Here is a 26,451-nt window from a genome sequence, read left to right as displayed (position 1 = left end):
AAGCTGCTGACCCTTTCCAGTGATAATTGTTATGTGCTTCAGGCTCCACTCAGTCATGGGCTTCTGGTGTCACTGCATAAGTCTGTCATGTGCCCGCCCCCACTGCTTCCTCCACAGCGGCTCCAAGAAGGCACAGAGACCCTGAAGATGCAGTCCTACCTTGCAGCTTTTGTTTCCAGCATTTTCCTATTTTTGTGCATTAGTTTTGATGTGTGTTCTACTAAAACAGCAACAACAACAACAACAACAACAAACCAACAGCCCTTTGGTGATCTCTTAGTAATTCATTACATTTGCAAGACAAAGCAGGGGCTGGAGAGATGCTCAGCAGTGGAGAGCACTGGCTGCTCCTGCAGAGGAGTGGGTTCAGTTCCGGCATCCACATGGCAGCTCATAACTGTCTGCAACTCCGGTTTCAGGGGATCCAGTGCCCTCTTCTGGCCTCCGAGGCACTAGGGATGCATTTGGTGCACAGACACACATGCAGACTGAACACTCATAAGCATAAAATAACAATAAATAAATCTTAAAATAAAAGTCAAAGTAAATGGAACCAGCATCTCTAGAGTGCTTTTGCGATAGCTTGTTTTTCAGGGGGGCATTTTAAAAGTTTCTTCCTGTGGGATTGCTGTGTTTCTTTTCAAAAAGTTTATTCCTAAGCATTCACCCTGCTTCGTGGTTCTTTGGGATTTTCTGAAACACTGATAGTGCTTTCTATTCAAAAACTGCTGGCTTCTGGGCATTAATTCACCTACTCACACCTCACGCACAGCCTGGGAGTGTGGAGCCCTTGCTGGCCCTGACATCACAGGCAGTGGGGGCATGCCCCATCTGTTAAGATACAGGCTCTGAGAAGGTGTCTGCTGTCCCGGGGCATCTCCCTTCCCTTGTTTGTTTCTTATAGACTTACGTAAGTCAAGAAAGTGTCCATAGATTCTTATTTTCAGGGTGTCTTCCTTTCTCACCAAAGTTACTGAAACCATTGAGAGTCAGGTAGTACTCCCCTGGGAAACTGTCCTGTCCTGGTGCAATTTTGGCGGGAAAATTCCTTGAGCTCTTTGTTTATTCTCTGTAACTCATTCTGTTTGTGTCTTGTCTCTTATTATTGGGTTGGTTTGGGTATAGGTATTTTCCTAGGAATTGTTCTCTTTGGTAACAAAGTACCATATTCTGAATGATGTAGAGCACTGAGTGTCTCTGCAGTGAGTACTGAGTAACTAGGACATAATTCTCTATTCCTTGGGCCTCAGGGTGATGGGCCCTCAATAATGGCTTTCATCTTCTCTTTCCCCCAACCACCCTTATTCGGCTCCTCGTCCCTTTAAGACTGGGGGTAGTTGCCTGAGTCATGCCTTTGTGCATTCTCTCTCTCTCTCTCTCTTGTTTCCCAGATGGGAATTCTGTCTCTGTCTCTGCCCAGGTAGTGGTTTCTGCCCGGTTATGTCCTTCTCCCTGGCCTATCCCAGGATGGAATTGGGCCCAGCAGAACCACAAAGCCTCAGGTCTCTTCTGTGACCCTTGACATTTCCTTGTGATGTTGTGGCTTCAGATCCTTTTGTGTGTGAGGTCAGCTCATCTCAGGATTGTCCCCCAAACCTGCATTGCCGGTGGCCTTGAGCTCTGCTGCAGGTGGGTGGTTTGGCCCTGGCATCTGCTGGGAACTGGGGGAGTTGGGGTTGAGGCCTTCATACAGGACACAGGATAGGGACATAGAGCTCCCTTTGTGTGACTCTGTGACAGAGGCCGGGGGAGATGGGAAGAGGGATAGAGGAGGCCGGGCTGAGGGCCTCCAGGTGTCCAGAGAAGAGTGCTCCTAGTGGATTCTGCAGCCGCTGCCCTCACAGCTCTGAGGTCCAGGTTAAAGGGAGATGCGACAGATGTGGGTGTATGTAATCCACACAGCGTGGCGGAGCATGGGGCCATCTGCATAAATATTGCTTGCAAAAAGCAATTAACAGTTCAGTTACATGCCGGGAGGTTCTCATTTTCACTTTTCAGGGACAATTTCTTTGCCCATGTGCACAGATCTGATGTCTTGTGCCTGACTGAGAGCAAGGCATTATAGTTTATGATTTAAAATACTTTTTGGTTCCATTTTTGTTTCCTTAGATTTGGAAATTTTTTTTTAAAAAAGGAACAAAAGTAACCAAAATTAATTATATAAGCGTATGAAGTTAAATGATGATGATGATGATGATAAAAATAATAATAAAAGAACAGCAGGATGTGTGTGGGATGCGGGCCATGATCCAAACACTCAGGAGACCATGGTAGGGTCAGCTTGGTATACATGGAGACCTCTCCGAAAGAAAGAAAAAGGAAAGGGGAACGAGAAGAAGAGGAGGGCAGAGAGAAGAAGGGAAGGGGAGAAGAGGGGTGGAGGGGAGGGGAGCGAGAGGGGAAGGGGAGGGGGAGGGGAGAGGGGAGGGGTCATTTCTTTGAGGGCAGAGCTTCTCCTAACTTGTATCCCTTTCCCCCTTTTCTCGGTCACAGAGGAAGCCCATCCCATGGGAAAGCCCAGCATTGGGGACTGGAAATGCTTGGCTCAGAGCCCAGAGAATGAGGATGAGGGAGCCTTGCTCACAGTTCAGCTTCTCCACTCCAGGGCTGAGAGTCATACCTGGGACAGAGCCATGCTGGGCATGGGGGCTTCCTGACCCAATCAATAAGAAGGCAGATGGCTAATACAGACCTGCAGGTTGGGAGAGGGGGAATCTCCCAGGGCCACCAGCCTGCTGCTGTTTGCCTCTTTGAAGTTTGGGTTGAGCCATGTTATAGTTTCTGACAGAATATTTCTCTATGACCATCATGCCACATGCAGAGCTGACTGAATACAGTAAAGGGACAGGCAGGACACGAAGACAAAGATGCCAAGCCTTCTCATCCCATTCTGGTCACCTACTGGACACTGTGGTAGTTTGAATGTGATTGGCCCCCATAACCTCACAGGGAGTGGCACTATTTGGAGGTGTGGCTTTGTTGGAGTGCCTACGACCTTGTTAGAGGAAGTGTGTCACTTTAGGGGCGGGCTTTGAGGATACCTATGCTCAGGATACTGCCCAGTGTCTCAGTCAACTTCCTGTTGCCTACAAGATGTAGGACTCTTAGCTATGCCTTCAGCCCATCCCTGCCTGCGTGCCTCCATGCTCCACACCATGATGATAATGGGCTGAACCTCTGAAACTGTAAGTGAGCCACCTCAATTAAATGTTTTCTCTATAAGGGTTGCCATGGTGATGATGTCTCTTGACAGAAATAGAAATCTTAACTAAAACAGAGGACCGGGGTTGGGGATTTAGCTCAGTGGTAGAGCACTTGCCTAGCAAGCACGAGACCCTGGGTTTGGTCCTCAGCTCTGGAAAATTAAAAACAAACAACAACAACAACAACAACAAACCCAGAGGACCTTCAGGCAAAAACAGCCTTCAGGTCCCTGCAGAACAGCCTGGGCAGCTTACTGCAGCCTTGGTGAGATGCATTCACATGTAGGTGGTGCAGCTGCACCATCTGCAAGTTGGCTGAGAGCAAGGGAGCTGGAGCACTGGTTCAGGTTTCTGCTCCGGAACACTCCAAGTAACTTCACCTAGAGACAGTGCCCTGTCCTTTCTGCTGCCTCAGAGTTCTGACCATCACAGGTGAGGCCACCTGGCCCCTGAGTGGAGAGGGCCACACTTGGTATGGGGGCTCCCTGAGTCAAGCAGCATGCTCAGGGGATTAAAGCCAAGTTGAGCTCCTCCCAGTGAGGGTGGGTTGGGCCGATTTTCACACCTCTCAGCTCTGCAATCCCTGCCCCACCTCTCCTTCCTGACTGTGTTCAAGTCCTATACCTCCTAAAAGGCCTTTCTGTACAGGGCCACTGTGGCCATGGCCTGTCACCTGAATGTATTTATGGGAAGATTTTCTCAACAGAGGTGATGGGTCACGCCTGTGCATGATGCTCTCTTCCCTGATTGGGTCAGGAGACAGGGTCTATTTAGAGGTGTTCTGTACAGTCTAGAGAATGATCTACAGTAGCTTTTGGATATGAATTGGTGAGTTTATTAAGTCTATAGCAAGTAAAAGTATAAGTACCAAGTGATAGATAGAAAAACACCAAACCCTGCACTCAAAACACCCAGTGGAGGTCTCCTGGGGAAGCCCTGTCCAGGCAGCCAGCTGGAGATCCTGAGAGAATCACAAGCAGCATCATGTCCCCTCAGGTCAGGCTTCCAAGGAAAAGGACAAATAGCAACAAATAGAGATGATGTCACCAAATCAGATGCTCACAATATCCAGCAGAACCAAGTCGGGGTATTGAGGCAATCAGCGGGAGGTTTTGATTGAGTTTTCTCTCCATGGATACATTTTCCACAGTTGAACTGGCTTCTCCTTTCCTGTGGGGAGTTTATATCATAAGACAAACAGTAGCAACTGCTTTTGGATGTTTCACCTTCTAGCTCTTCTCAGAGACACATTGTTTAGACTCTTGGGCTGTTTTATTGTTCTCCACTCCTTGTCATAGAGTTAGTGGGGCAGCCATCCCCAGACAAAGAGCCTTGGAGGACACTTGACATGAACATGCTTGGATTTGAAGTATGGGGGAGCAACCTTGCTATCACAGACAAATTCTCAGTGAGTTCAAACATCTCCTGGGTTTACCAGTGATAGACACCCTCTGAGAGGTTGACTTTCAGATGAGTGGTGCTCAGCTACTGAGCAAAGTTCACACAGAAGAAAGGTGGAGATCTCAGCAGGAGAAACAGGAGCAGATTCATGGAGCCACTGAAAGCAAAGCAAGTGTGATTCAGTCCCCAGACTGCAGTGAGGCAGTTGGTGCCTCTGCTGGTGAGAGGGCTTGGGGTACACAAGTCAATAAGGGGCTGAAAGATGGCTCAGCAGCAAGTAGTGCTTGACACTCTCCAGAGGATGAGTTTGGTTTTCAGAAGCCGTGTCTTGTAACTCACAACTGCCTGTGACTCCAGATCCACCGCCTCTATCAGGCCTTTATGGGCACCTGAATATGTGCGGCATATACTCATTTTATGCTATACATAAATAAAAAATGGAATAAATCAAAATTTAAAAGCCTAAAAGAACAGAACATAAAGCCCTTCACAGGTGGGCTGGGCAGAGTGGACAGACACATGGAGAGACAGGCTGGAGATGGTGCCAGCATCCCAGTAGGAATGTGGCCCAGAGAACAAAGAGTTTGGGAATGCCACAGGCTGGCTGAAATTCAGAGGGTGATTTGAGCAATTCCCAGGCAAGGAGGAAGGGAAAATGGTACAAACAAGTTTTTATAGTTTTTTCCAGAAAAAAAAAAAAAAAAAGCCTATGTATCTGTCCTGCTGTCTCTATCCCCTGTTCCTGTCCCTGTCTCTGTCTATCTCTGTGTGTTTATCTCATCTCTCCTGGCATGTGAATCCTTTTTCCACATTGTCATGTGGCAAGGAGGCCCTCACCAGAGGCTGCTGTTCAACACTGGACTTCATAGCATCCAGAACTGTGAAAACTAAGTTTCTGCTGTCTAGATTCCCAGCCGTGTCTTCTGTTGTAGCAGCAGAACTCTCTAAGCCTCACCACAGTGCTGAGATGAGGAACCGGCACAGCGGTGTTTGTGCACTGCTGGATTAACACAGGCGTTCATCACGAAGGGTGTCAATAAACAACCAAGGATGTCTGTACCCATCACCTTGACACTTCGGATTTAGCTCTGTGACAGACAATCCTCTGTGCTAACTCCCAGAGGTCTGATTGCCACTCAGTCGTGCATGATTTCCTTCCTAAGGATGGCCAGAACCTCTCCAGCCTCCTGGTTCTGGAACAGTCTGGCAATTTCCATTACTGGCTACAACAAATGGAATAAACATCCGTGCTCATATGTTTCTACAAAATGGAGCTTACACGGGAATGGTGGTCCCTCAGAGAGGCACAGCCAGGTCAAGGGAAGGCCTTCCACCCCAGACTGTCAGTTTATCTCCAGACCATCTTCCTGGCCATGCCTAAGAGCCCCAGCTTCCCCAGACTGGGATTGGACAGGGCCACCCTTGCACAACGGCTTTTGTGTGGGCATCTCAGTTTGAACCAGAATAGACGCCTTTTGTATTCCAGGACGCACCCTCGTTTCTCTCCCTTATCAGCTTGCAGAACACACTGCACAGTCGAGTGATGGGACCGCCTGTTCAGACAAGTGTAAGTGTTTTCTCTCCGCCTATTGTTCATCCTCTGCTTCTAATCATAACGTATTCCATTTTACCACAGAGGGCTCAGAATTTTGTAGAGCCTGGTCTTTTTGTCTTTTGCTTTATGGCTCTTGGTTTTGTGTCATGTGCAGCAGGGTCACCTACATGTGACTTTACAAAGTGGTCCCATGACTTGTGAAATCTCATGGATTTCACTGGGTACACCAGACACCAGAACATACAAAGTTCATGCTTGTGGGTCTGAGTGGGGCAGCAGGTACAGTTACGTGACTGACTGGGCTGCAGTTTCCTGATGTTTGGATAACATGATTCCAGCCAAGTCTAAGGCTGCTCCTGATGAGGAGAGCAGTGGATGAAGCCACATTCAGCTCCTGATTAATTTAGAATACAAAAGTCTGCTCCCCCACCTTGTTCCCGTGGCAGTGGCTGGTCTCAGTTACCCGTGTTTGTACATGGCATGCCTCCCTCAGCCTATCCAAGTGATTTTGGTGACCGTCGTTCCTCCAGGCCCCCATGCCACAGCCTGTTTCATAGCACCATCCCAAACCGGGTTTCTAGGAAACACCTGACTGATGTTGTGGGCAGGGGAATTGGGGATTGGACCAATGCTGGCAGGCCAGCTGGCAGGGCTACCTCACTGGTGACAGAGTGACACTCTCAAATGCAATGAGACGCAGCCATCCCCTCATCAAGGATTAAAGACAGTTGCCATTTTAATGTCTGATAGTCCAGTTTCTGACTTTCATAGGGACCTCAGCTGGCGATGGCCAAATGCCCCTGGCGGCTGGTATGGACGAGTTCCTCCGAGACTGATTTCTTTGGACTGCTGCAGGTCAAGCAGCCTTTGTCTCCATTTGTCAGCTTCCACAGCTCTCAGACGGATCCCTCCCACCCACATGTCCCACAGCTTTGCACAGGTTCTTTCATTTTTCATTTAAAAGTCTTTCCTGGTTCTTGCAGTTCACAGGCAAAGTATTCCCTGATTATCAAGTTTCCAGCACGGGTTGTTATGACGCCTCCGACAGTGTACTCAGTCATGGGTTTCCTCTTCTTTGGCATTAAAAGTCAGACTTGAAGGTGTCTTCATAGCTTCTATTTGCTCTCCCTCCTCTTTCCCCACTGTCCTGCTGAATCAGAGGTGAGAATGGAGGATGCCATCTACATGTCTTCCTCCCTTATGGAGGCGAGTTCTTTCTGGGCAGGTAGCTGAGCCTCAGTTGTGTGTCTTACTGTCCATCAAAACCATACAACTGCTGTCACAGCCTGCTGACTTACCATCCTGTCCCATACATGCCACTCTCAGATCTTACAGTACATTTTCTAGTTAATTAGGCATTGAGGGAATGTCCCAACACTCACATGGCCATCAAGGAAGCATGCCACTCCATGATGCACAGAAGATGGTCCCCCAGAGTTTCTCCTCCTGGACATTCTACCTGCAGATGGAGCAGCCTCAGTGGCGTGTCTTATCACCCATAGCAGGGACAGTGCTACTACTGTGACAGCAGGAAAGCATGTCGTTCCATAGGGGAGGATGGTCACATCCCTTTGCATGGATGCTTAATCCTTAACAGCTTAGTCTCAGTTACATGTCGCATCACTCATGGCAGGGACAGTGTGACGACTCCTTCCAATCCATTTATTTGGTTCTGTCAATCCCCGTTGGGTGCCAAGTGTTTTGTGACTTTTCCTGGGGAGTCTATTTCTATTCATGCCAGAGGGCAATAGACCAAAGAAGTGGTCTGCCCAAGTGTTGTTGGGGGTTTTTACTGTTTTTTACTTTTTTTTGGTGGGGGGGGGCCCACCATCCAGCTCCCAAGTAAATCTCTCATGGAGGCTTAATCTTACTTATCAATGCCCGGTCTTAGTTTGGCTTAGTTTCTAGCCAGCTTTCCTTAACTTAAATTATCCCAACTACCTTTTACCTCTGGTTTTTTTTTTTTTTTTTCACTTCTGTGTATCTTACTCTTACTCCATGGCTTGCTGTGAAGCTGGGTGTCTGGCCCCTGGAGTTGGTTTCCTTTTCTGGCTGCTAGATCTCAGATCCCTCCTCCCAGATTTCTCCTTCTATTTATTCTCTCTGCCTGCCAGCCCCGCCTATCCTTTCTCCTGCCTTGCTGTTGGCCAGTTCTTTATTAGAGTATCAGGTGTTTTAGACAGGCACAGTAACACAGCTTTACAAATGCAACTATACAGAAGTAGCACACCTTAAAATAATACTCTACTACATCCAAGTCCAGTTTGATGAAGCTGTGAGTTTAATTGGGGTTACTTAGAGGAAGAATTGTTAATCACTTGCATATCCTTGGGGAGGGTAGAGAACTCTGAGCCTCTCAAGTCCATGAGCCTTCACTTTCCATGAGGGGATGTTAGCAGAATCAGTCTTGGAAGAGTCATGTGCAGGTGATCACGATTGGTCTGATCCACAATGACAATGGCCTTGAGAAGGCAGAGCTCCCAAATGCCTCTCAATGATTGAATCCATCAGTTTAGAACCAAGCCTTCAGTAATGACCCTTCTGGGGATACTTCATATTCAAACTGTATGGGGCCTCTGTAGATGTGACTGAGGTAAGGGCACTGAAAGGCCAAGAGTGGGGTATAGTAGGAGAGTGCTTGCCTGGCTCTATAAGAAAACCCAGGGACTTTTAGGGTGGGAACATCTTGGTGGACCTAATGTCAGCACAGACCACCTTTTCACCTGTAGAGGACCACCGAGGTGAGCCCAAGAGGGACCTGAGCAGGCATTGTGGCTTTGAAGATGGAACTAGACGGTCAGGGACCAAGTATCTAGAAATTGGAAAAGGTGAGGAAAATCCTCCCCTAAAAGCCCCAGAAGGGAAGCATAACCTGAGTTTCAATTCTGTGCCTCCAGCGTGTCAGGGAATAAGTCTGTGTTGTCCAAGATACTCAGTGTGTCGTAATTTGTGATAACAAAAGAATGCATATTACTATCTCTGAGGAGCCTGGGAAACAGAGTCTACCCTATGGGAGGTGGAAATACCAGAATGGCCCAGGCAGACTGGGGAGGAGGGGCCAAGGGCTCAGATGTGGGATGTGCAATGGCTTTTAGAACATCTAACTGAAGCCTGTGTCCCTACAGGGTGGCTGCAGAGGCTCTACTTACCAGAGCTGTGTGGCTGCACCACAAAAAGACCTGTGGTTGATATATTGTGCACCCCCATAAATTTATCTGGGGGTCAGAGAACAGAACAGCCACCAGATAGACATAGGGGCGAGGTGAGGTTAGCTGTGACTTGTTCTGCTTCTCTGATCTTTCAGTATTCACCCCAATACTTGGCTCCAGGTTTGTTTTTATTAATAAGACCTTTTAAGATTTGTGTTACAGACACCCAATGGCACCCCCTGTAGGTACATGGTGGCAGCACTCAATTCTCAAGTACAAAGTGGGCTCAGGTATCCCCAGGAGCTAGAGCGTGAGAGGACAATCAGAATGAAAGAGAGTATAGGGAATAATGGAGATGGTCTGCCCAGCAGCATCTCTAACATGGCCACTGCCCCTCCATCCTCCTTATACAGGAGGAGCAGGATGATTCTGAGCGCAGACATTGTGACTTCTCTTTTCTGGACCTGAGCCAGCTTCAACCCAGAACCATGGGAAGGACCAAAAAGAAAGGAGTGTGCCTGTTGCAGCTACCTCACAATGGATCCCTCTGGCCAGGCCTGCACTATGCACCACCACCATGTTGCTGTTTGTGACCTCTTAGTCTGTTTCCCAGGAAACACGACTCACTTGCTCATTTAGAGAAAAAGGCTATTGAATTTTTGTTTGTCTTGTGTCCAAGCATCTTACAAAGTCTTCTTGGAAATTCTAATTATTATGGTAGAGAAGCTTGAGAGTTCTTGGTGTAAAGTCACATGATCTTCCAATAAAGATAATTTCACTCGTTTCCATGGATACACTATGAATCTTATTTTCTTGTCTCCGTTCACTAGATAGAACCATCAAACAAATGGTCAACAATAGCTGTGACAATGAGCATTCCTGTCTTGTTTTTTATCTACAAACTTGATGTCTTAAAGACAGACTATCATATCCTGGTAGTTTCCTTCTATTTTTACACAGAATTGAAGAATTGGAAAGGGATACTCAGTGGTACACAGTAACTTTCAGATATGCCTTGACACAGAATGTAGGCCTTTCCCTTTACTTGTTGACATACCTCCTACAGCTTAGCTCTTCTTGTATTTGTAGGATAAATTTTACTCATCCATATTTTCTTATTAACACATTGAGTTGAATTCAATTTACTTTTTTTTTCAAATTGGCATCAATATTCATAAATGCAATTTACTATTACTTTATTTCCCACAGGGTTCTGATGAGTTTTTTTCAGATAATATAATATTGGCTTTATAAATGAATTGTGAGGGCTGGGTGTGGTGGTGCCACATCTTTAATAATAACACTCAGAAAGCAGAGGCAGATGGATCTCTGTAAGTTCAAGAACAGCCTTGTCTACATAGTGGGTTTCAGGCCATATAGGGAAACATAAAGAGACCCTATGTCAAATGAAAGAAAGAAAGAAAGGAGGGAAGGAAGGAAGGAAGGAAGGAAGAAAGAAAGAAAAAAAGAAAGAAAGAAAGAAAGAAAGAAGAGTTGTAAAGTTTCCCATAGTTTCTATAGATTGAAACTATTTCAGTAATATGATGGTTAATTTTATAGGTTTACTTAGTTGGACAAGATGCCCCAATATGTGGTTAAACATTATTCTGGAAGTTTTTGTGGGAATAGTCTTGGATAAATCTAACATTTAAATCAATTGTGTAAAGCCATTTTCCCTCCATGCTGGGAGTGGTCCTCATTATCAGTTAAAGGCCTGTATAGAACAAACCTGGTCTATTTGGGGCAAGGAGGAATTCTGAATCCAAATAACCTTGCACTTGAACCAAAGCATCAGCTCTCATCTTGGTCCCCAGTTTGATAGCCAGTCCTGCAAATTGTGAGCTTGCCAATTTTCACAGCCATGTGAAATAATTCCTAAAATAGCACCCCTGCTCTGTCTTTGTCTCTGACGAAATAGGATACATATACGTTGGCACCATATTGCACACATTTGTGCATATATGCACCCTGTTGATCCTGTTGGCTCCGTCTCTTTGAAGAATCTGGACTTATAACAAATATTAAGGGAATCTGTGATTTTTTTTACATTAAAATTTTATTATTTTATTTTATGTGCCTATGTATTTTGTCCGCACCTATGTCTGTGCAACACTTGTATGTCTGCCTGGTCCTTGTAGAGTCTAGAAGACGATACCTGATCTTCTGGAGCTGGAGTCAGAGATGACTGTGCTCCATCATTGACTGACTGTGCTCCATCATTGACTGTGCTCCACCATTGACTGTGCTCCATTGATTGTGTTCCACCATTGACTGTGCGCCATCATTGACTGACTGTGCTCCATCATTGATTGTGTTCCACCATTGACTGTGCTCCACCAAATCCCAGTGGGAGCTGGGAATTGAACCTGGGTCCTCTGGAAGAGCAACCGGTGCTGGACAACTTTCCAGCCCTGATTTTTTTTAAAAGTTTAAATGGAACTCATATCTGAGTGTCAGAGTCTGCCCCTTGGATGCTGGTATTTAATCACCCCTCTCATCTAATTGGTTTCCTTCTCAATTGCCAGGGTCTTTTTTATTTTGACCAAAGCCTTCAAGTGCTTATGAATGGATAGGATTTCCACATGTGTTCAGGTTGGGACAGGCTGAACTTCCCAAATGTTCCCTCTGGTTTGGATTGGAGGACGTCATGGTGAAAGAAACCCTGGATGAATTCTCTGAGAAAAAGGTAGCTGCGGCAGACCTTGTGCCTGGTCTCACTTACATGTACTCAGGAGACTGCAAAATGAATTTTCAATGTGCATAGGTGGATAACAAACGGTAGTGAGTGTAAGGAGATATTTGACCTCCCAGTGATAAGCAGAAGAAAAGCTACAAATTGATGAGCCGTCTTTCCCATGTAAAACCAATCAAGTGGGAAGCCTTGCTTGGGAGAGGGGGCTGCCATGTGGGTATGTGGACTACAATATCGCCAGAGATGAGTTTGCTACAGTCTGCCAACACCACTTCATATGTTCATACCTCACGACCCAGCTATCCCTCCTCCAAGAGCTCCTTAGAGACTTGTGTGTTGCCTGCATGACCACACAAACACAGACACCAGGACATCACACAGCAGAGCTGGAAACAGCAAACCCTGGAGACACTCAATGTCCCCCCAGAGAGGCATAGTCACACGCATTATGGAATGTTACACAGTTACTTGTGCAGACAGGAAATAATGCCTACTGCACATTGTTGGATGAATGAATCACCTGTGGACACAGGCATAGAGTGAAGCTTTTTGTTTTTTGTAAACTGTGTGTGCAAAACGTCTGTATAAGTAGACATCACATTGTCACGAGTGGTGACGGTGTGGCAGAGTGGAGGGGAGAGGAGGGAACTTGGTATCTTTATATTACACATAATTCTTATTGAAATGAAAACCAAGTGCATATTACTTCAGCAATAAAACAAAAAGAGTTTTTTAGTGCCTGCAGCCACGAAGAAAAAAATGCTGATGTAATCTATATCCAGGAGGAGAGCTCTAGGGCTTGTTCATTCTGGGAATTGGACTAACGGTTACTTAGTCTTAAGGGAAACTAGAAAAGTCATTAATTCTATTAATTAATGCACCAGCAGTTCCATCTCAGCAAAGAGGTCTTAATGAGGTGCTCAGGGCAACCATTATTTATCTTACAAACACAGACTGGAGGGTCCCACTGTGTAGGGATGAGGGCATGGCTCTTAGATCACAGACAGCTCACAGGCCCACTCCAGCCCAGGAATACCTGGACCATCGCTGCTTTCTGTCTCATTCCTATTGACCTGACTCTTTCACTCTCCACCTCCCTCCTCCATACTCCTCACAAAGGACTTGGCAAAGGAGTCACCTCAGTCTGGATTGCATATTCGTCTCCACCCCTCTCCTCCTTAGCTACTAACTGCTGGTACCCTTACTACAGAGTCCGGTCTCCCCAAGCTGACTTAGAGACGGCCGTACCCTTGCCATGTTCCCATGGCATGTCTTTATCAAGGCAGTCTGGCTTTGTCCAGCATGGCGCGCAGCCAGCCTACCCACGCTGCCGCGGGAGCTGTCCGCGGTGCTGACCGCAGGCGCACCCCACGCTCGGCCGGTGCGCACGCGTCTGCGCGCAACGCTAGAGACCCGCGGGCACCGTCACTGCGCAGCCTCCCACGCGGTTCGGGCCAGGCCTGTGCGGCGCCGGCGACTCGCGGCCCGGCTCCCGGCGCGGTCTCGTTCCCGGCCCGCGGCCTCCCTGGCCGCTCCTCACATCCTGGCACGGCCATGGCGCTCAACAATTTTCTCTTCGCGCAGTGTGTCTGCTACTTTCTGGCCTTCCTGTTCAGCTTCGTGGTGGTGGTGCCGCTGTCCGAGAATGGCCACGACTTTCGCGGCCGCTGCCTGCTCTTTACCGAGGGTATGTGGCTGAGCGCCAACATGACGATGCAGGGGCGGGAGCGCTTCACGGTGCAGGAGTGGGGTCCGCCGGCAGCCTGCCGCTTCAGCCTGCTCGCCAGCCTCCTGTCGCTGCTGCTGGCCGCTGCGCACGCATGGCGCACGCTCTTCTTCCTCTGCAAGGGACACGAGGGGTAAGTGGAGGCCTCTCAGCAGACCAGCACAGACAGACGCAGCACTCACGCGCCTCGTGGCACCCTACCAGGCCCTCCGCTCACGGAGGACATGAGTCCCTCCACCTTTCCTGCTGTAGAGGCCTGCGAGTGTCAACACTGAGCCTCACCATTTCCAAGCGGACTGCCCTTTGTCTACACACAGGCCCAGGGGCCATGAGGCTGTCTGTCCAACCCACATGACCTCCTTCTGTTCCTAGAGCGAGCATCACTCCAGCTTCCTGGCCCTGACCCCTTGGGGTACAGATGTTGCACTGTCATGGCCACAGGCCCGGGCTGTCTGACTCAGCTAGGCCACACTCCCTGGGAACCTGGGGCCACTTGCAACAGTCATGGGCCTACACCCCCCTCCTGTGGATGGGGGGAAGAGACCACACTTGGAAAGAGGGGGTAGTTTTCTATTCCCACCACCCTATCTTGGGAAAAGATAACAGAGGATGTCTGGGGGGTTCCTTAAGCTTACACCTGGTACTCTGGCCTTGGCTGAAGGCATGAACAATGTGTGTGTGTGTGTGTGTGTGTGTGTGTGTGTGTGTGTGTGTGTAGGGCATGTGGGTGAGTGTGTGTGTGTGTGTGTGTGTGTGTAGGGCATGTGGGTGAGTGTGTGTGTGTGTGTGTGTGTGTGTGTGTAGGGCATGTGGGTGAGTGTGTGTGTGTGTGTGTGTGTGTGTGTGTAGGCATGTGGGTGAGTAGGGTCTTTCTTTGTGGTCTCAGTACCTCTAGATTTTCTTCATTGTCTCCTGCTTTGTCATTCTGCTGGAGTCAGTGGAATGTGATTCACCCGGAGTCCTCAGCCAGCAGCAACCAAGAGCCCACCCATTCTCTGTTCCTGCCTGAGGCTTCTTGGGTCCTGGAGTAACAGTGCTCCTGCATGCAGAGGGCATCTCCAGATGCAGCCCTTCCCAACCTGTGTTCCACCTCACACATGTTTTAGTAGCTCCCCTGCACCTTGCAGGGAGGTAGGTGATGAGCACAGGGGTCTGAGGATGGATGTGAGGGTGCAGAAGGTTGGGCAAAGGGGGCTCTGGCTAGTACCACAGATAAGGAACTTGAAACAGTTACATTCTCACCATCCCAGAGGCTGGGAGTCTAGAATCAGTGTCTTGAGAGTTGGTCTGCAGAAGTCTTTCCTACACTTCTACTCCTGGTGGCCCCAGCTCCATGTGTTCCCCAGCATGGGCCTGGATCATTCCAGTCTCTGCCTCTGTCCTTGAATAGCCTCTTGCCTATTTCTCCCAAGGCAGCTATGTCTATGGGTACCAAGGTTAGGTCTTGGGTGTGGCTTTGAGGTGATAGTTCAACTCACTATGCTAAGGTTTTCCATGGGAGTCTATTGGAAGCCAGGGTCCTACGAGCCTCCAAGTGATGTGGACCAAACTCCTGCCTGTGAGGCTGGCCTTCTGTCTAGGGTGAGCCCATGACAGCTGGAGCACAGAGCCCTGTCCCTCTTCAGGACCCCTCCTTGGCCCTCAGTCTTTCACTGTCCAGATGAACTTGAGAACTTTTGTCACCAAACTGGGAGTCACCTCACTGTATGCAGATTGGAGCAGGTGGTGGCACCCTGAGACATGGCAGTGGCTGATGGGAAGATGGGGCCATGATTTGATGGCTCAGATGCATCTTCTGGCCTTCTATGTTTCCTTGCAAGAGAGGTAGCCTCATGGTGCATATGGTCTAGCCAGGTGGACCCAAGGGCAGCTCTCTAAGGGGATGCAGATGTGTGGTCTGTGTGTGGGACCATCGGAGACTGAGATGAGGAAGTGAAGACCCCCGAGCTTTCAGGTTGGAATCTTGGTTACACAGGGTAGACTGTTCTGTACCAATTAGACTGCAGAACCGGGAACACCAGCTTCTTCCTTTGTCACTGTGGTGACATCTGCCAGTGAGTGGCCATCGCAAGCCCATCTTAGAGAGGCAAAAGTGAGGCCTGGAGTTTCCAGCTCTCCAGGGCTCCTTGGTTGTGCTTGCCTTCCTGAGGAATGCCTCGGGCTGACTGATGTACCAGCAGGTGCTGCGGCCTTCAGTCACGCTCTCAGCTGAGGCCTGTGGCAGGATTTAGGAGACTGTAGGTGACGCGGCACACCGAAACACTTTGGAGAGAACTAGCATGGTCTTGACCCACACCAGAGGCCAGGTCTGGGCGGTTCACACTCCCTCTTGTGGAACCATTGGGGTCCCTTGTCCTCTGCTTCAGTTCTTGGTGCTCACCTGTTTCCACCCATGCATGACCTCTGTTCAGGCTTCTATAGACTTAGCGTGATTGTGTCTAGCCTTGTCTTCTCCCTGGACGTCTGACATATACAGTCCTGCTTGGCTAGCAGGCACTATTGGCAAGGGCCATGGGGCTGTCTGGCTGCTGTCCTTCCCTGTCCCCTGTACAGTCCAGGTGGCAGTCAGCTCCCTGTGCTGTCAGTGTTCACCAGAGTCCAGTTTGTGGGACTAGGGGCACAGCTCTGGTGAGCAGCCCCAGGCCGTGTACACCCAGGGCGATGAGGTAACTGCAGGCTCACCTTCTTAGTCTGTCCTCAGGCCAGCACGGAGCCTGGGCTGTTGTAGTTACCACACAATGGAGAGAAACAGAAAAATGTCTGGACCATGAGGCTTGCCATTTTGTGGCCACACTGCTGGCCCTATTATGATTATAAACTCACGGCCTGGTCAAGAGTTGAGTCAGCCCTCCAGTTCCCCTGAGGAGGTTGGGTCTGCAGAGGCTGGCAGTGGGTAAGGTACCCATGGGGAGAGAGTAGTGGTTCCAGCACAACCAGCAGGCAGACTGTGTCATTGGAAGGGACTCGGGAGACTCAAGGAGGCAGGACAGGCATTTACAGTAGGCTCATGTGGTAGACAATGGCTTGTAAGGCCACTGGATATACAGTCTGTGGAGGATAGATACAAGGCTTGCCAGTCCCTGGATTTAGAGGGCTTGTTTGGTTATGTTCCGGACACTCTCTGATTTTGAAATTAGGTGCTAGCCCCAGAGGCCACTGAGGTACCTCCCAGTCAGTTCTGAGGTGGAGTTTTGCACTGTAGCCTCTTCAGGGACTCTCTTGGTCGGTGCTGAGCATATGGGCCAGATGCTATGGCAGAGGAACCAGCCTTTCCTTACACAGGGTATGTCTGCCATGCTAAGCAGGCTCTGGCTGCTCACGTATAGAGGTGTAGAGAGGCAGGGTCCAGGGTAGCATTGCAAAGGGTAGTGTACCATTTCAGTGAATGATCCCTAGCACCTATAGTTTCAGTGATGGTCCCTCAGGGAGATGGGAGGGCCCAAGTGAGCTGTGTGCCTAAGGCTTTGCTCAAGAGCAGCCTTTTGAGCTGGTGTTGGTAGCAGTCTGTGAGTGACGGACTGGGGAGCACTGACTTAACATAACCCGTCTGCCTGCTCACACCTGTCGCTCAGCCTTCAAATTGCTCCCAGGGCTTCCCAGGATAGCTGTCACCATGGAGACAGCACATCCGAGGCTGGGCACACTGAGATGCAGTGAGAGAAAGATGGGTTAACCCTGTGTGCACTGTGCCCTTCCATCCACTGTCCTGTGCAGGCCTGTCCTTGGTGTGTGTGTTCAGGGACAAGGAAGGGTGGCATTCTAAATCCAGGAAACAGGACCCAGGTATGGCTTTGGGCACATTAAGTTCTTCAAATACCAGAGGGTCCAGCATGTTACATTAAAAAAAAAAAAAAAAAAAAAAAGGAAGCTGTCCAACAGGGGCAGGGACAGGTGTTCCCTAAGAGGGGTGCTGTCCAAAGCCCTCAGTTCTCAGCTGTCCCATGAGGTGGATTTCTGTGCATGGACAGGCTTGTGTCCTTGCTTCTGCCCATGGCAGCTTGGCTCTGGCTGCCTTTGATCACCTCATTTTTCTTGGTGGGGGCAGCATAGCCACAGTGGACCCTGGGTGAGCACCTGCTATCGTCTACTCACATGCTACTGGAAAGGAGAGTTCCATGACTGAGGTGTCCCTTTGTGGGTGGGCATGGAAGTACTCCAGCTTCAGTCTCTAGGTATTTAGTTCCCCACTCTGTACACCCTAAGTTCCTGGCAATAATATCAACTTTGTGCCTAGGTTCAGCTGCAGATGAGCTCATTGACGGTCTGGGAGGGCAATGGGTCCTTCTCAGCCCAGTCTAGTCCAGGTCTGTCTTGGGACAGGATGGGGTGGCCAGTGAGCACTTCAGAGTGTATGGGCTGCTTGCTCACAATCCTTCACCTGCATAAGCTCCTCCAGTTTCCACAGTGAGCCACACGAGGGGATCGTAGTATCCAACTCAGGGGGAGAAAGCGAGGCTCAGAGGAACAGGTTTATTTCATTTTACAGTTTTCAGTTCATCCATTGTGATGGGAAATAGGAACATGGAGGCAGAAACTGAAACAAAGGCCATGGAAGAAAACTACTTATTGGCTTGGTACCCATGACTTGCTCCATCTGCTTTTTATACAACCCAGGACCACCTGTCCAGAGGTGGCATCATCCAGAGTAGGCTGAGATTCCCATATCAATCATTAATCTAGAAATGCCGCACAGATTTGCCCACAGGCCAATTTGGTGGAGCCGTTCTCTTAGCTGAGGTGCCCTCTTCCCAGATGACCCTAGCTTGGGTCAAGTTAACAAAAAACAAAACAATAACAGCAACATCATCATCATCATCATCATCATCATCATCATCAACAACAACAACAACAACACACACACACACACACACACACACACACACACACACACACACACACACACACACACACGAACTGGGCATCACAGGACCACAGTGTCCTTGTCACCACTCCTGGTCAGGGGGACCTGGGGATCCTTGAGATCCAGGCCCTTTTGCAGGGACACGCTAGCCTGAAGCTTCCCCTGGAAACTGTCCCCCTTCCATTTCCCACCTGGAGCAAAGTGTATGAAGTCTTTGCTCTGATCCGTGCTGGGAGAGGAAGGCACCAAATCCCTGCTCTGGGCCACAGAAGAGCAGTGGACATCAGGTTCTGTTGTGGTTCCTGGGTCAGACTTTGGGCAAGGATAGGAGGCAGCTAAAATGAACACCAGTGTAGGTGTGGGGTGGGCAGGGCCAAGAACTGCCACGTGTGCCAGGAGGATCCATGGACAGGCACAGCAAATGAGCCCAGGGTTAGGAGGCAGTGCACGTAGCTGCTCACAGGCAGTGGGGGTGCCACATGGGTCTTTGCCCACTGACACTTGATCTTCAGAGCCCTGGGTTGTGCAGCGACAACAGGGATTCACTCCTTGCCTGCCCTTGATGCTGTGACTACCCTGTCACAGCTCATGTCTGGGGTTTGTTGCTGTCAACCCAATAGTCACCAAGACTGGGTGTCCTTTACAGGAAGCCCTGTGTGATCCCAGAAGACATCAGGTGGTTCCACCTGCTGATAGCTGGGTGTCACTGGTGGTGAGTTGGTGATGTGACCTGAGTTACTCTTAGCTTATTTATCTTGAGTAGTCAGGGTTACTCTGTTCCTATGCCTTGGCCTTCTGCATCCAGCATGGGGTTGGCATATGATCAAGAAGGCTTGTGGAATGATGCATCGGTGAACAAGCCCGTCAGCAGCTCACATGGCTGTCAGGTCAGAGCAGCCATTCCTTAACATCTCATCTGCTAGTTTCTCATTGTGAAGCCATTTTTTCACTTAGTTTAGAATCTAAGCACAACTGGCCTAGACCTAGTATCAAGCCTACCACAGGCTGGAAGTATTGCAGTAAAGGGCAGGGTCCTTTACTGGCTGCTCTGTTCTGTGCTATGGACCTTCCACAGTTTGGGTGACTCTGGAGAGTATGGTGGGGTGATACCTCCCACATGCCCTCTTTCTCTGGGTTAACATGTGACTTGGAGTCAGGCTCCTGCTGGCCCCCAGGCAGCAGAGGGGAAGGGAGGAGGGGTCTTCTTGTAGCACGAATTTTTGGTTGTGAGCCTAGCCTTTAATGGCTGAGCCATCTCTCCAGTCCAGTAGCATGAATTTTTAGAAGGTCTTATTAATAAAAACAAACCCAGAGCCAGGTATTGGGGTGAATGCTGAAATATCAGAGAAACAGAACCAGCCACAGTCACCTCACTTTGCCAATTTCTTAGCTGATTTCATTTCTTCGGACTGAAAGCCTCTGTGTCCTCATCCAAACGGATCTCTGTAGCTGAAGTTCTCTCCAGTCCTGCTTGGCCCACAGTCAGGACAAATCTCTCTCACCCGCCAGTCCCACAGCTGCTCAGACCCAACCGAGTAAACACACAGAGACTTATATTACGTATAAACTGTATGGCCACAGCAGGCTTCTTGTTGTCTAGTTCTTATATCTTAAATTAACCCATATCTATTAGCCTATAAGTTGCCACGTGGCTCGTGGCTTACCGGTACCTTACATCTTGCTTTTCATGGCAGCAACTGGCAGCGTCTCTCTGCCTCAGCCTTCCACTTCTCAGAATTCTCCTCTCTCCTTATCCCACCTATACTTCCTGCCTGGCTACTGGCCAATCAGTGTTTTATTTATTAACCAATCAGAGCAATACACTTAACATACAGAACATCCCACTGCAGATCTCAGCTCAAAAGTCTAAAAGCTTAACAGACTCTAGTTCCTGGTCCTCACGCCTTATATACCTTTCTGCTTCCTGCCATCACTTCCTGGGATTAAAGGCATGTGTCACCATGCCTGGCTGTTTCCAGTGTGGCTTTGAACTCACAGAGATCCAGACAGATCTCTGCCTTCAGAATGCTAGGATTAAAGGTGTGTGTGCCACCATTTCCTGGCCTCTATGTCTAGTGGTTGTTCTCTGATCCCAGGTAAGTTTATTAGGGTGCACAATGTATTGGGGAACACAATATCACCACATCTTCTCATCTTCTTGTACCCTTCTCAGCTTAGGTTTAGAGGCCTGGTGCTCATGCCTTGGGGTTTGGGGTTTCAACCTATGTATTTGAGGGGACACAGATCCATAGCTGTGAGTGACTGTGTGAGTGGGTAGCCTTAGAAGAGGGTCCTGTGTTTTCAGTGTGTGTGCTGGCTCCTAGGCTTTGGGACTTATGATCTTGGGTTGTTGGCATGGCCCTGATTTCCCAGGACAGCAGTAGTATCAAGGCCCCGACCCAGGGTCTATGCTAAGACAAGCCACTTAGCATCTGAACATTTGCTGGGAAATCAGTGGAGGAGAGGGAAGCAGGCCCTTGGAGTCCCATTCCTTCCTATCAGGACCCCAGGTGCTCGCTAGGAAACCTGGGAATGTGTCCCCTTCCTGTGTCAAGGGGAGCTACTGGGGGTGGGACCCTGTGTGGCTCGCTTAGCATCTCTCTCTTGGCCTCACTGCAGCTCCTTCTTCTACGCCTTCCTGAACCTCCTGGTCAGTGCCTTTGTGGTCTTCCTGGTCTTCATTGCCAGCACCATCGTGAGTGTGGGCTTCACCATGTGGTGTGACACCATCACGGAGAAGGGCACCAGACACCGCAGGTATGCCTGGGCCCTGCTTTCTCAGCCACCTCCCTAGAAGACCCACCCTTACCAGGATCCCAAGATGCTTTTCTCCCTGAATCCCATTCCGAGTCTGAGGCTTTGCCCACCTGTGACCCCCACCTGTTGCTCTGTCCCTAAGACTCGCCTGCTCAGCATCAAGCACCTCTTTCTCTGGCCTGGTAGCCTACAGCATCACACATAGAAGGTCCTTGTGGGCCAAGAGGCATCATGCAGGACTTTGTAGTTGACATGGCCTGCTTCAGCTCCTGTTGCCACTGTGTGGCAGTGGCAGTCTGTGGTTGGTGAGAAGAGGCTGCCCTCAGGGTGCCCCCATGATGCTTGTGCAGGACCACTGTGCAGTGTGGCTTAGGGACATCACTTCCATCTTAGACTGGGGAACTGAGGGACTAGGCAGAGCAGCCTGTGACCCCCGAGTGCCAGACAGACAGTGACAAGGTAGCTGAGGCTGGCTCTTGTGTTCAGGGCCAGTTGGAAAGATTTGCAGCTCCTCTTCCTGGAAGCCATTGTTCCACCCAATGAGGGTCAAAGCTGACTCTCAGTGGAGTTTCTAGAGACATCTGTTTCTAGTCCCCTTTGGGGACTGCTCCCTCTTCTTAGGGTTACTATTGCTGTGGTGAAGCACCATGGCCAAAGCAACATGGGGAGGAAAGGGTTTATTCAGTTTACACTTCCACATCACAGTTCATCATCCAAGGAAGTCAGGACAGGAACTCAAACGAAGCAGGGACCTAGAGGCAGGAGCTGATGCAGAGACCATGGAAGCTGCTGCTTACTGGCTTGCTCTATTATAGAATCCAGGACCACCAGCCCTGGGATGTCACCACCCGCAATGGGCTGGGCCCTCCCCCGTCAATCACTAATTAAGAAAATGGCTTACAGGCTTGCCTGCAGCCTGACCTTATGGAAACATTTTCTCAGTTGAGGCTCCCTCCTCTCCGATGACTAGCTTGTGTCAAGTTGACATGGCACACCCCCACTGTTTGGGGGAAGTATTCTCTGCTCCCCAGCTAGCTGCTTGCTGCCTTTTGGCTCAGGGCTCACAAGTCACCAGCCACTTGGCATCATGCTATTTTAGCTGCGAGAAGTTCCAGGGCGTGGACTTGGAGCTGAATGTGGACAACTCTGCCTTCTACCATCAGTTTGCTGTCGCCCAGGTAGGTGGGGTTCTAGGCAGGAGGAGAAGTGGCCATGTTGGGGATGGGGGTGGGGACCACAACGGAGAGGACCCACTCCTGATCCCAGGCAAGTAAATCCCAGATTCAGCTATGGTGGGGCTGTTAGGGGAGGCACAGGCTGGGGGAGCAGCAGGAGATTACCCCCCCACCTCAGGGTGGGCTGGGAGAGCTGGATCTCTGAGCAGGGGTTGTGGGGGGGGGGTGGACAAGAGAAGGCATGGGCCAACACTCGAAGTGAGCTCAGGAGCCAGAGGGTGGGAAATGCTGAGTGGGTAGGAGGAAGAGGAGGACAGGGGAGGGCAGGAGGTGCGGGGAATAGCGCATAGGATCTGGGGTTGCCAGCAGGACAGGGTTTGGATTCTGGTGTGACTCCAAGTGTTCAGAGAATCCTGGAGGGCCCCTGAGCCGCCTGGTGCTATGTCTGAGGGTGAAATGAGAGACCCGCCCTAGGAAGATTGATCCCACCCTGCCCCCCATTTCATGTGGCTCTTAGACTATGGGGACACATTGGTAGTTGAGGGCCCTGGGGAAAGCTTTAGGATTTCCCTGTCCCCTGATTTCTGCATTTGTGCCCCAGACAGGTGGTGTTTAGGTTAGTGGCACCTGGTGGGGCTGAGCATGGACACCTGTCCTTTCCCACGCTGCATGGGGCTTTCCCCCTCCGAGGCTTCCTTCCATGCCCCAGCCTGGCTTCCAGAGGCTCTGGTTTGTCAAAGGCTGGACTGAGATGATTCTTGCCACTGACAAAAGCCCTTGGAAGTCCCAAAGTTCTTTGCTGAGATGAGCTGAAACGGTCAGAGAGACCTTCACGCAACTTTAGCTTAAGATGTTTTAGAACTAATTTGGACCAATTAGACAGGCATGCACAGTGTGAGGACAAACATGCTCAGATGAGAATCAGTTTGATGCAGTGCAGAGCTGGAGCTGACTTCACTGTTTCTCCTTCAGCTGTTTGGAAACAGCAGATAAAGGTCAATTTATTCCCCTGACTGGAGGGGCTCCCTGATCTATAGGCACTCCATAGAGCCCAGTGGGTTGGGGAGGGAAGAGAGCATTGCCCGGGTCCTGCTTCTCCTCAGGGAACCTCATCAGTGCAGGTGAGAATGGCTGAGTACCACAAGCCTCTGCGCAAACCTGGGTTCTTGTGGGTAATGGACCTAACAGTCACTGCAGAGAGTAAGCCGAAGGAGGGCGTGCATGGGCTCTCAGGTGCATGACCCCCCTTTGGCCTTAGTGTGTCCTTCCCTTCCCTGCAGGGCTAGAGCTAGGAGGTGGGTACAGAGCACACTGGACAATGAGCCGCCCCACCCCCCACCCCCCACCATTGACGCTGCTCTATCTTCTCTACAGTTTGGCCTGTGGGCCTCGTGGCTGGCCTGGCTGGCCATCACCACCCTGGCGTTCCTGAAGGTTTACCACAACTACCGCCAGGAAGACCTGTTGGACAGCCTGGTTCACGAGAAGGAGCTGCTGCTGGCCAGGCCAGCCTCCCGTACCTCCTTCCAGGGGGAGAAGAGCGCTGTCATCTAGGCTGTGTGAGGGTGGCCCCCTTTCCGAGGCCTGCACTGAGGGGTGGCTGGGGCCCCACCCAGGCTAGCCAATGCAGCTCCGCATGTGTCTCTTGGCTCTGCCCACCATGAGCAGAGCGCTTGTGTTCCCGTGGAGAGCCTGGCAATGATGGCACAGAGACCAGAGACTTGGGGATGGGGTACCTTCTGGCTTCCTGTCCCGGCCTTGGTTAGTGTGATCCACACTCTGCCCCTGTGTGACCATTTGCCCAGTGTGTGTGTAGATGGGAATGTGACTGCAGAGCAGAGGTGATGGCGCTGGGTTGGCAGCCTCTGTGCTGTCACAGGCTCCGGCCCACCCGAGTCCTTGCCCCTTCTGAAGGGGCTGTCTTCCCATCCCATAGCATCTTCAGCTAAGGCCCCTGGAAGGTAATGTCACCCCTCCCCAACAGCAGCAGGTGGAGGATCCTGGTAGGAATATGGGACCCTGGGCTAGGCTCTGTCTTCTGCTCTGTGAGGATATCTGGGGCTGCTTGGCTGTGGCAGGAGAGTCCCACCCTCCGCCCTTTGAGGCCTTCTAGGTGGCATGGTTCTCTGTGTTCCAGGGGTGGAGCCCCCATGGCGGAAGAGGCCCCACCCATCTGGACCTCAGTGAGTGCACTCAGTGTTCCTGGCCCTGGTCTGAACTTGTGCTCCTACACTATTCCTCCATTTCCAGGGAAGGCAGTCCTGACCTGTTTCAGCTCACTGTCCACCATCAATGGCTGGTGTGTTCCCAAGTGGCTGGCTCCATAAAGGTGTGGGCCTAGACTCCCTGTAAGGGCCTGAGGGGGATTACTTGGGCCCTAAGAATTGAAGCCACCTAGCAAGGATGATCAGGATGCTGTGTAAGGGGGTGCCTAACTAGGGAGGTCAGGGCCAGGCAGACTGACACTCCAGCCTTCTCTGGGGGCTTTGGCTTGTGGCCTGGCTGAGATCTCCAACCTGACCTGGTCTCTCCTCCAGACCCTCACACCAGCTCTAATCTGTGGGACACGGAACTCTGTCTAGCCCTTAGTCCCCTCTTTTGTCTCCCTAGGATTGGCTCCTTCCTCATCTTCTGCCCCACATCCCTACTAAGGCTGTGTAGCCACTTAGGACATGAAGGAACAGGAGGCAGGCTGGGGCCCCTGGGACCTAGGATCTGCCTCATGTGTGGGCCTGCCCTTGGCAGCTGTCTCTTGGGGATTGGGACCTGGTCAAGTCTAGAGAGACCTTCATTCACCTAAAGATGCCTAGACTTCCCCAGATGTCAATGTCCCAAGGACTCCTGGGGAAGGGCCTCTGGCCTAGGAGCTCTGGCAGGACCTGTTGGCTGTAGCCATGGGCAGGGGTGTCTGTCCAAGAGAGGCCTCTCTGGATGTATGGCAAGAGGCAAGCAGAGGATGCAGCGTGGTCCCCAAGATGCCTCTGCTCCTCTCCAGCTTGTTTCAGGGCAAACCCTTGTTTCTATCTTCCTGGTAAAGCTGATAGTGGTGAGTCTTAAGCCTCCACGTGTCTGATTCTCAAGTCAAAATATCAAAATAAAGATGAAACATCTGAGAAGCTGTGTGGATGAGGTGTTTGTGGCTTTGCCAACCAGCCAGTCTAGTCCAGGCCCCACCTCCCACCCCCTTACTCTCAGGCTTTACCTGTTTATGATTTAAACAGTCTTGTCCTGTTTGGTTCTAGGTGCTCATGGGGTGGTCCTTCATGCCTGGGCATTTAAGGAGTTTGACTCTTGTAGCCCCCCCATCCCTACACCATCCCTCAGACATGAGTTTGGGGTTTGGTGATATCTCTTAGGCACGTGTATTTCTGTGTCTGTCTTTGAACATTTATTCTAGAACAAAATAGGACTGGGGTTGTAACAAGGTGGCAGACCATTTGCCTAGCGGTGCTGGGTTTTTACTGTAAGAAGGAAACAAAGCAAAACGAAAACCCAAACTAGCTAGGGTGGAGTTTTGTGGCCCCTACAGAGTTGGGCACACTTTTTCTGTGGCCTTTGCAGAAAACGCTGGCTGTGAGGTGGGAAGCCCTGGCTCTCTATTGTAAAACATGGGGTGACCAATCCCCTTCTTAGAGGGTATTCACTCTCAGAAGCAGGGATGGAAGGGTGGCCTCAAGGTCTTCCATCTCATCTCTTAGTGTCTGTTTCCATAGCTGGAATACCAGCCAGTGATGAGCTTGTCTTTTACCAGAGTGGGAGAGATGGAATGGTCCTGGGGCAGCTGGGCTGGTGCAGGCAACAGTAGCCATGGTGATGGCTGATCCTGGTGAGTGGCTTCCCAGGCTGGTCCTCTCTAGACCACTCCTGGAAGCAGGATTTCTCTCCACTGGCCCCTCCCTGACTGTGCCCTCAAACTTTATAGCTGGAGACCA

At 50.3% G+C, this 26,451-nt stretch overlaps 1 protein-coding gene across 1 annotated transcript; it reads left to right on the top strand.

The window, feature by feature from the left end:
* The first annotated feature begins 13,362 nt into the window (after positions 1–13,362).
* Tmem179 (transmembrane protein 179) lies at positions 13,363–25,639 on the top strand. The gene is made up of 4 exons (XM_036206466.1): positions 13,363–13,859; positions 21,207–21,344; positions 22,444–22,522; positions 23,894–25,639. Exons 1-4 carry the CDS (start codon positions 13,555–13,557, stop codon positions 24,071–24,073), a joined length of 702 nt encoding a protein of 233 aa, XP_036062359.1. The 5' UTR covers positions 13,363–13,554; the 3' UTR covers positions 24,074–25,639.
* Positions 25,640–26,451: the final 812 nt, after the last annotated feature.

Source organism: Onychomys torridus, chromosome 14 (genome assembly GCF_903995425.1).
Source record: "Onychomys torridus chromosome 14, mOncTor1.1, whole genome shotgun sequence".
Lineage (NCBI taxonomy): Eukaryota > Metazoa > Chordata > Mammalia > Rodentia > Cricetidae > Onychomys > Onychomys torridus.
Note: the sequence above shows the minus strand (reverse complement) of the source record. Positions and strands in the feature narration are given on the sequence as shown.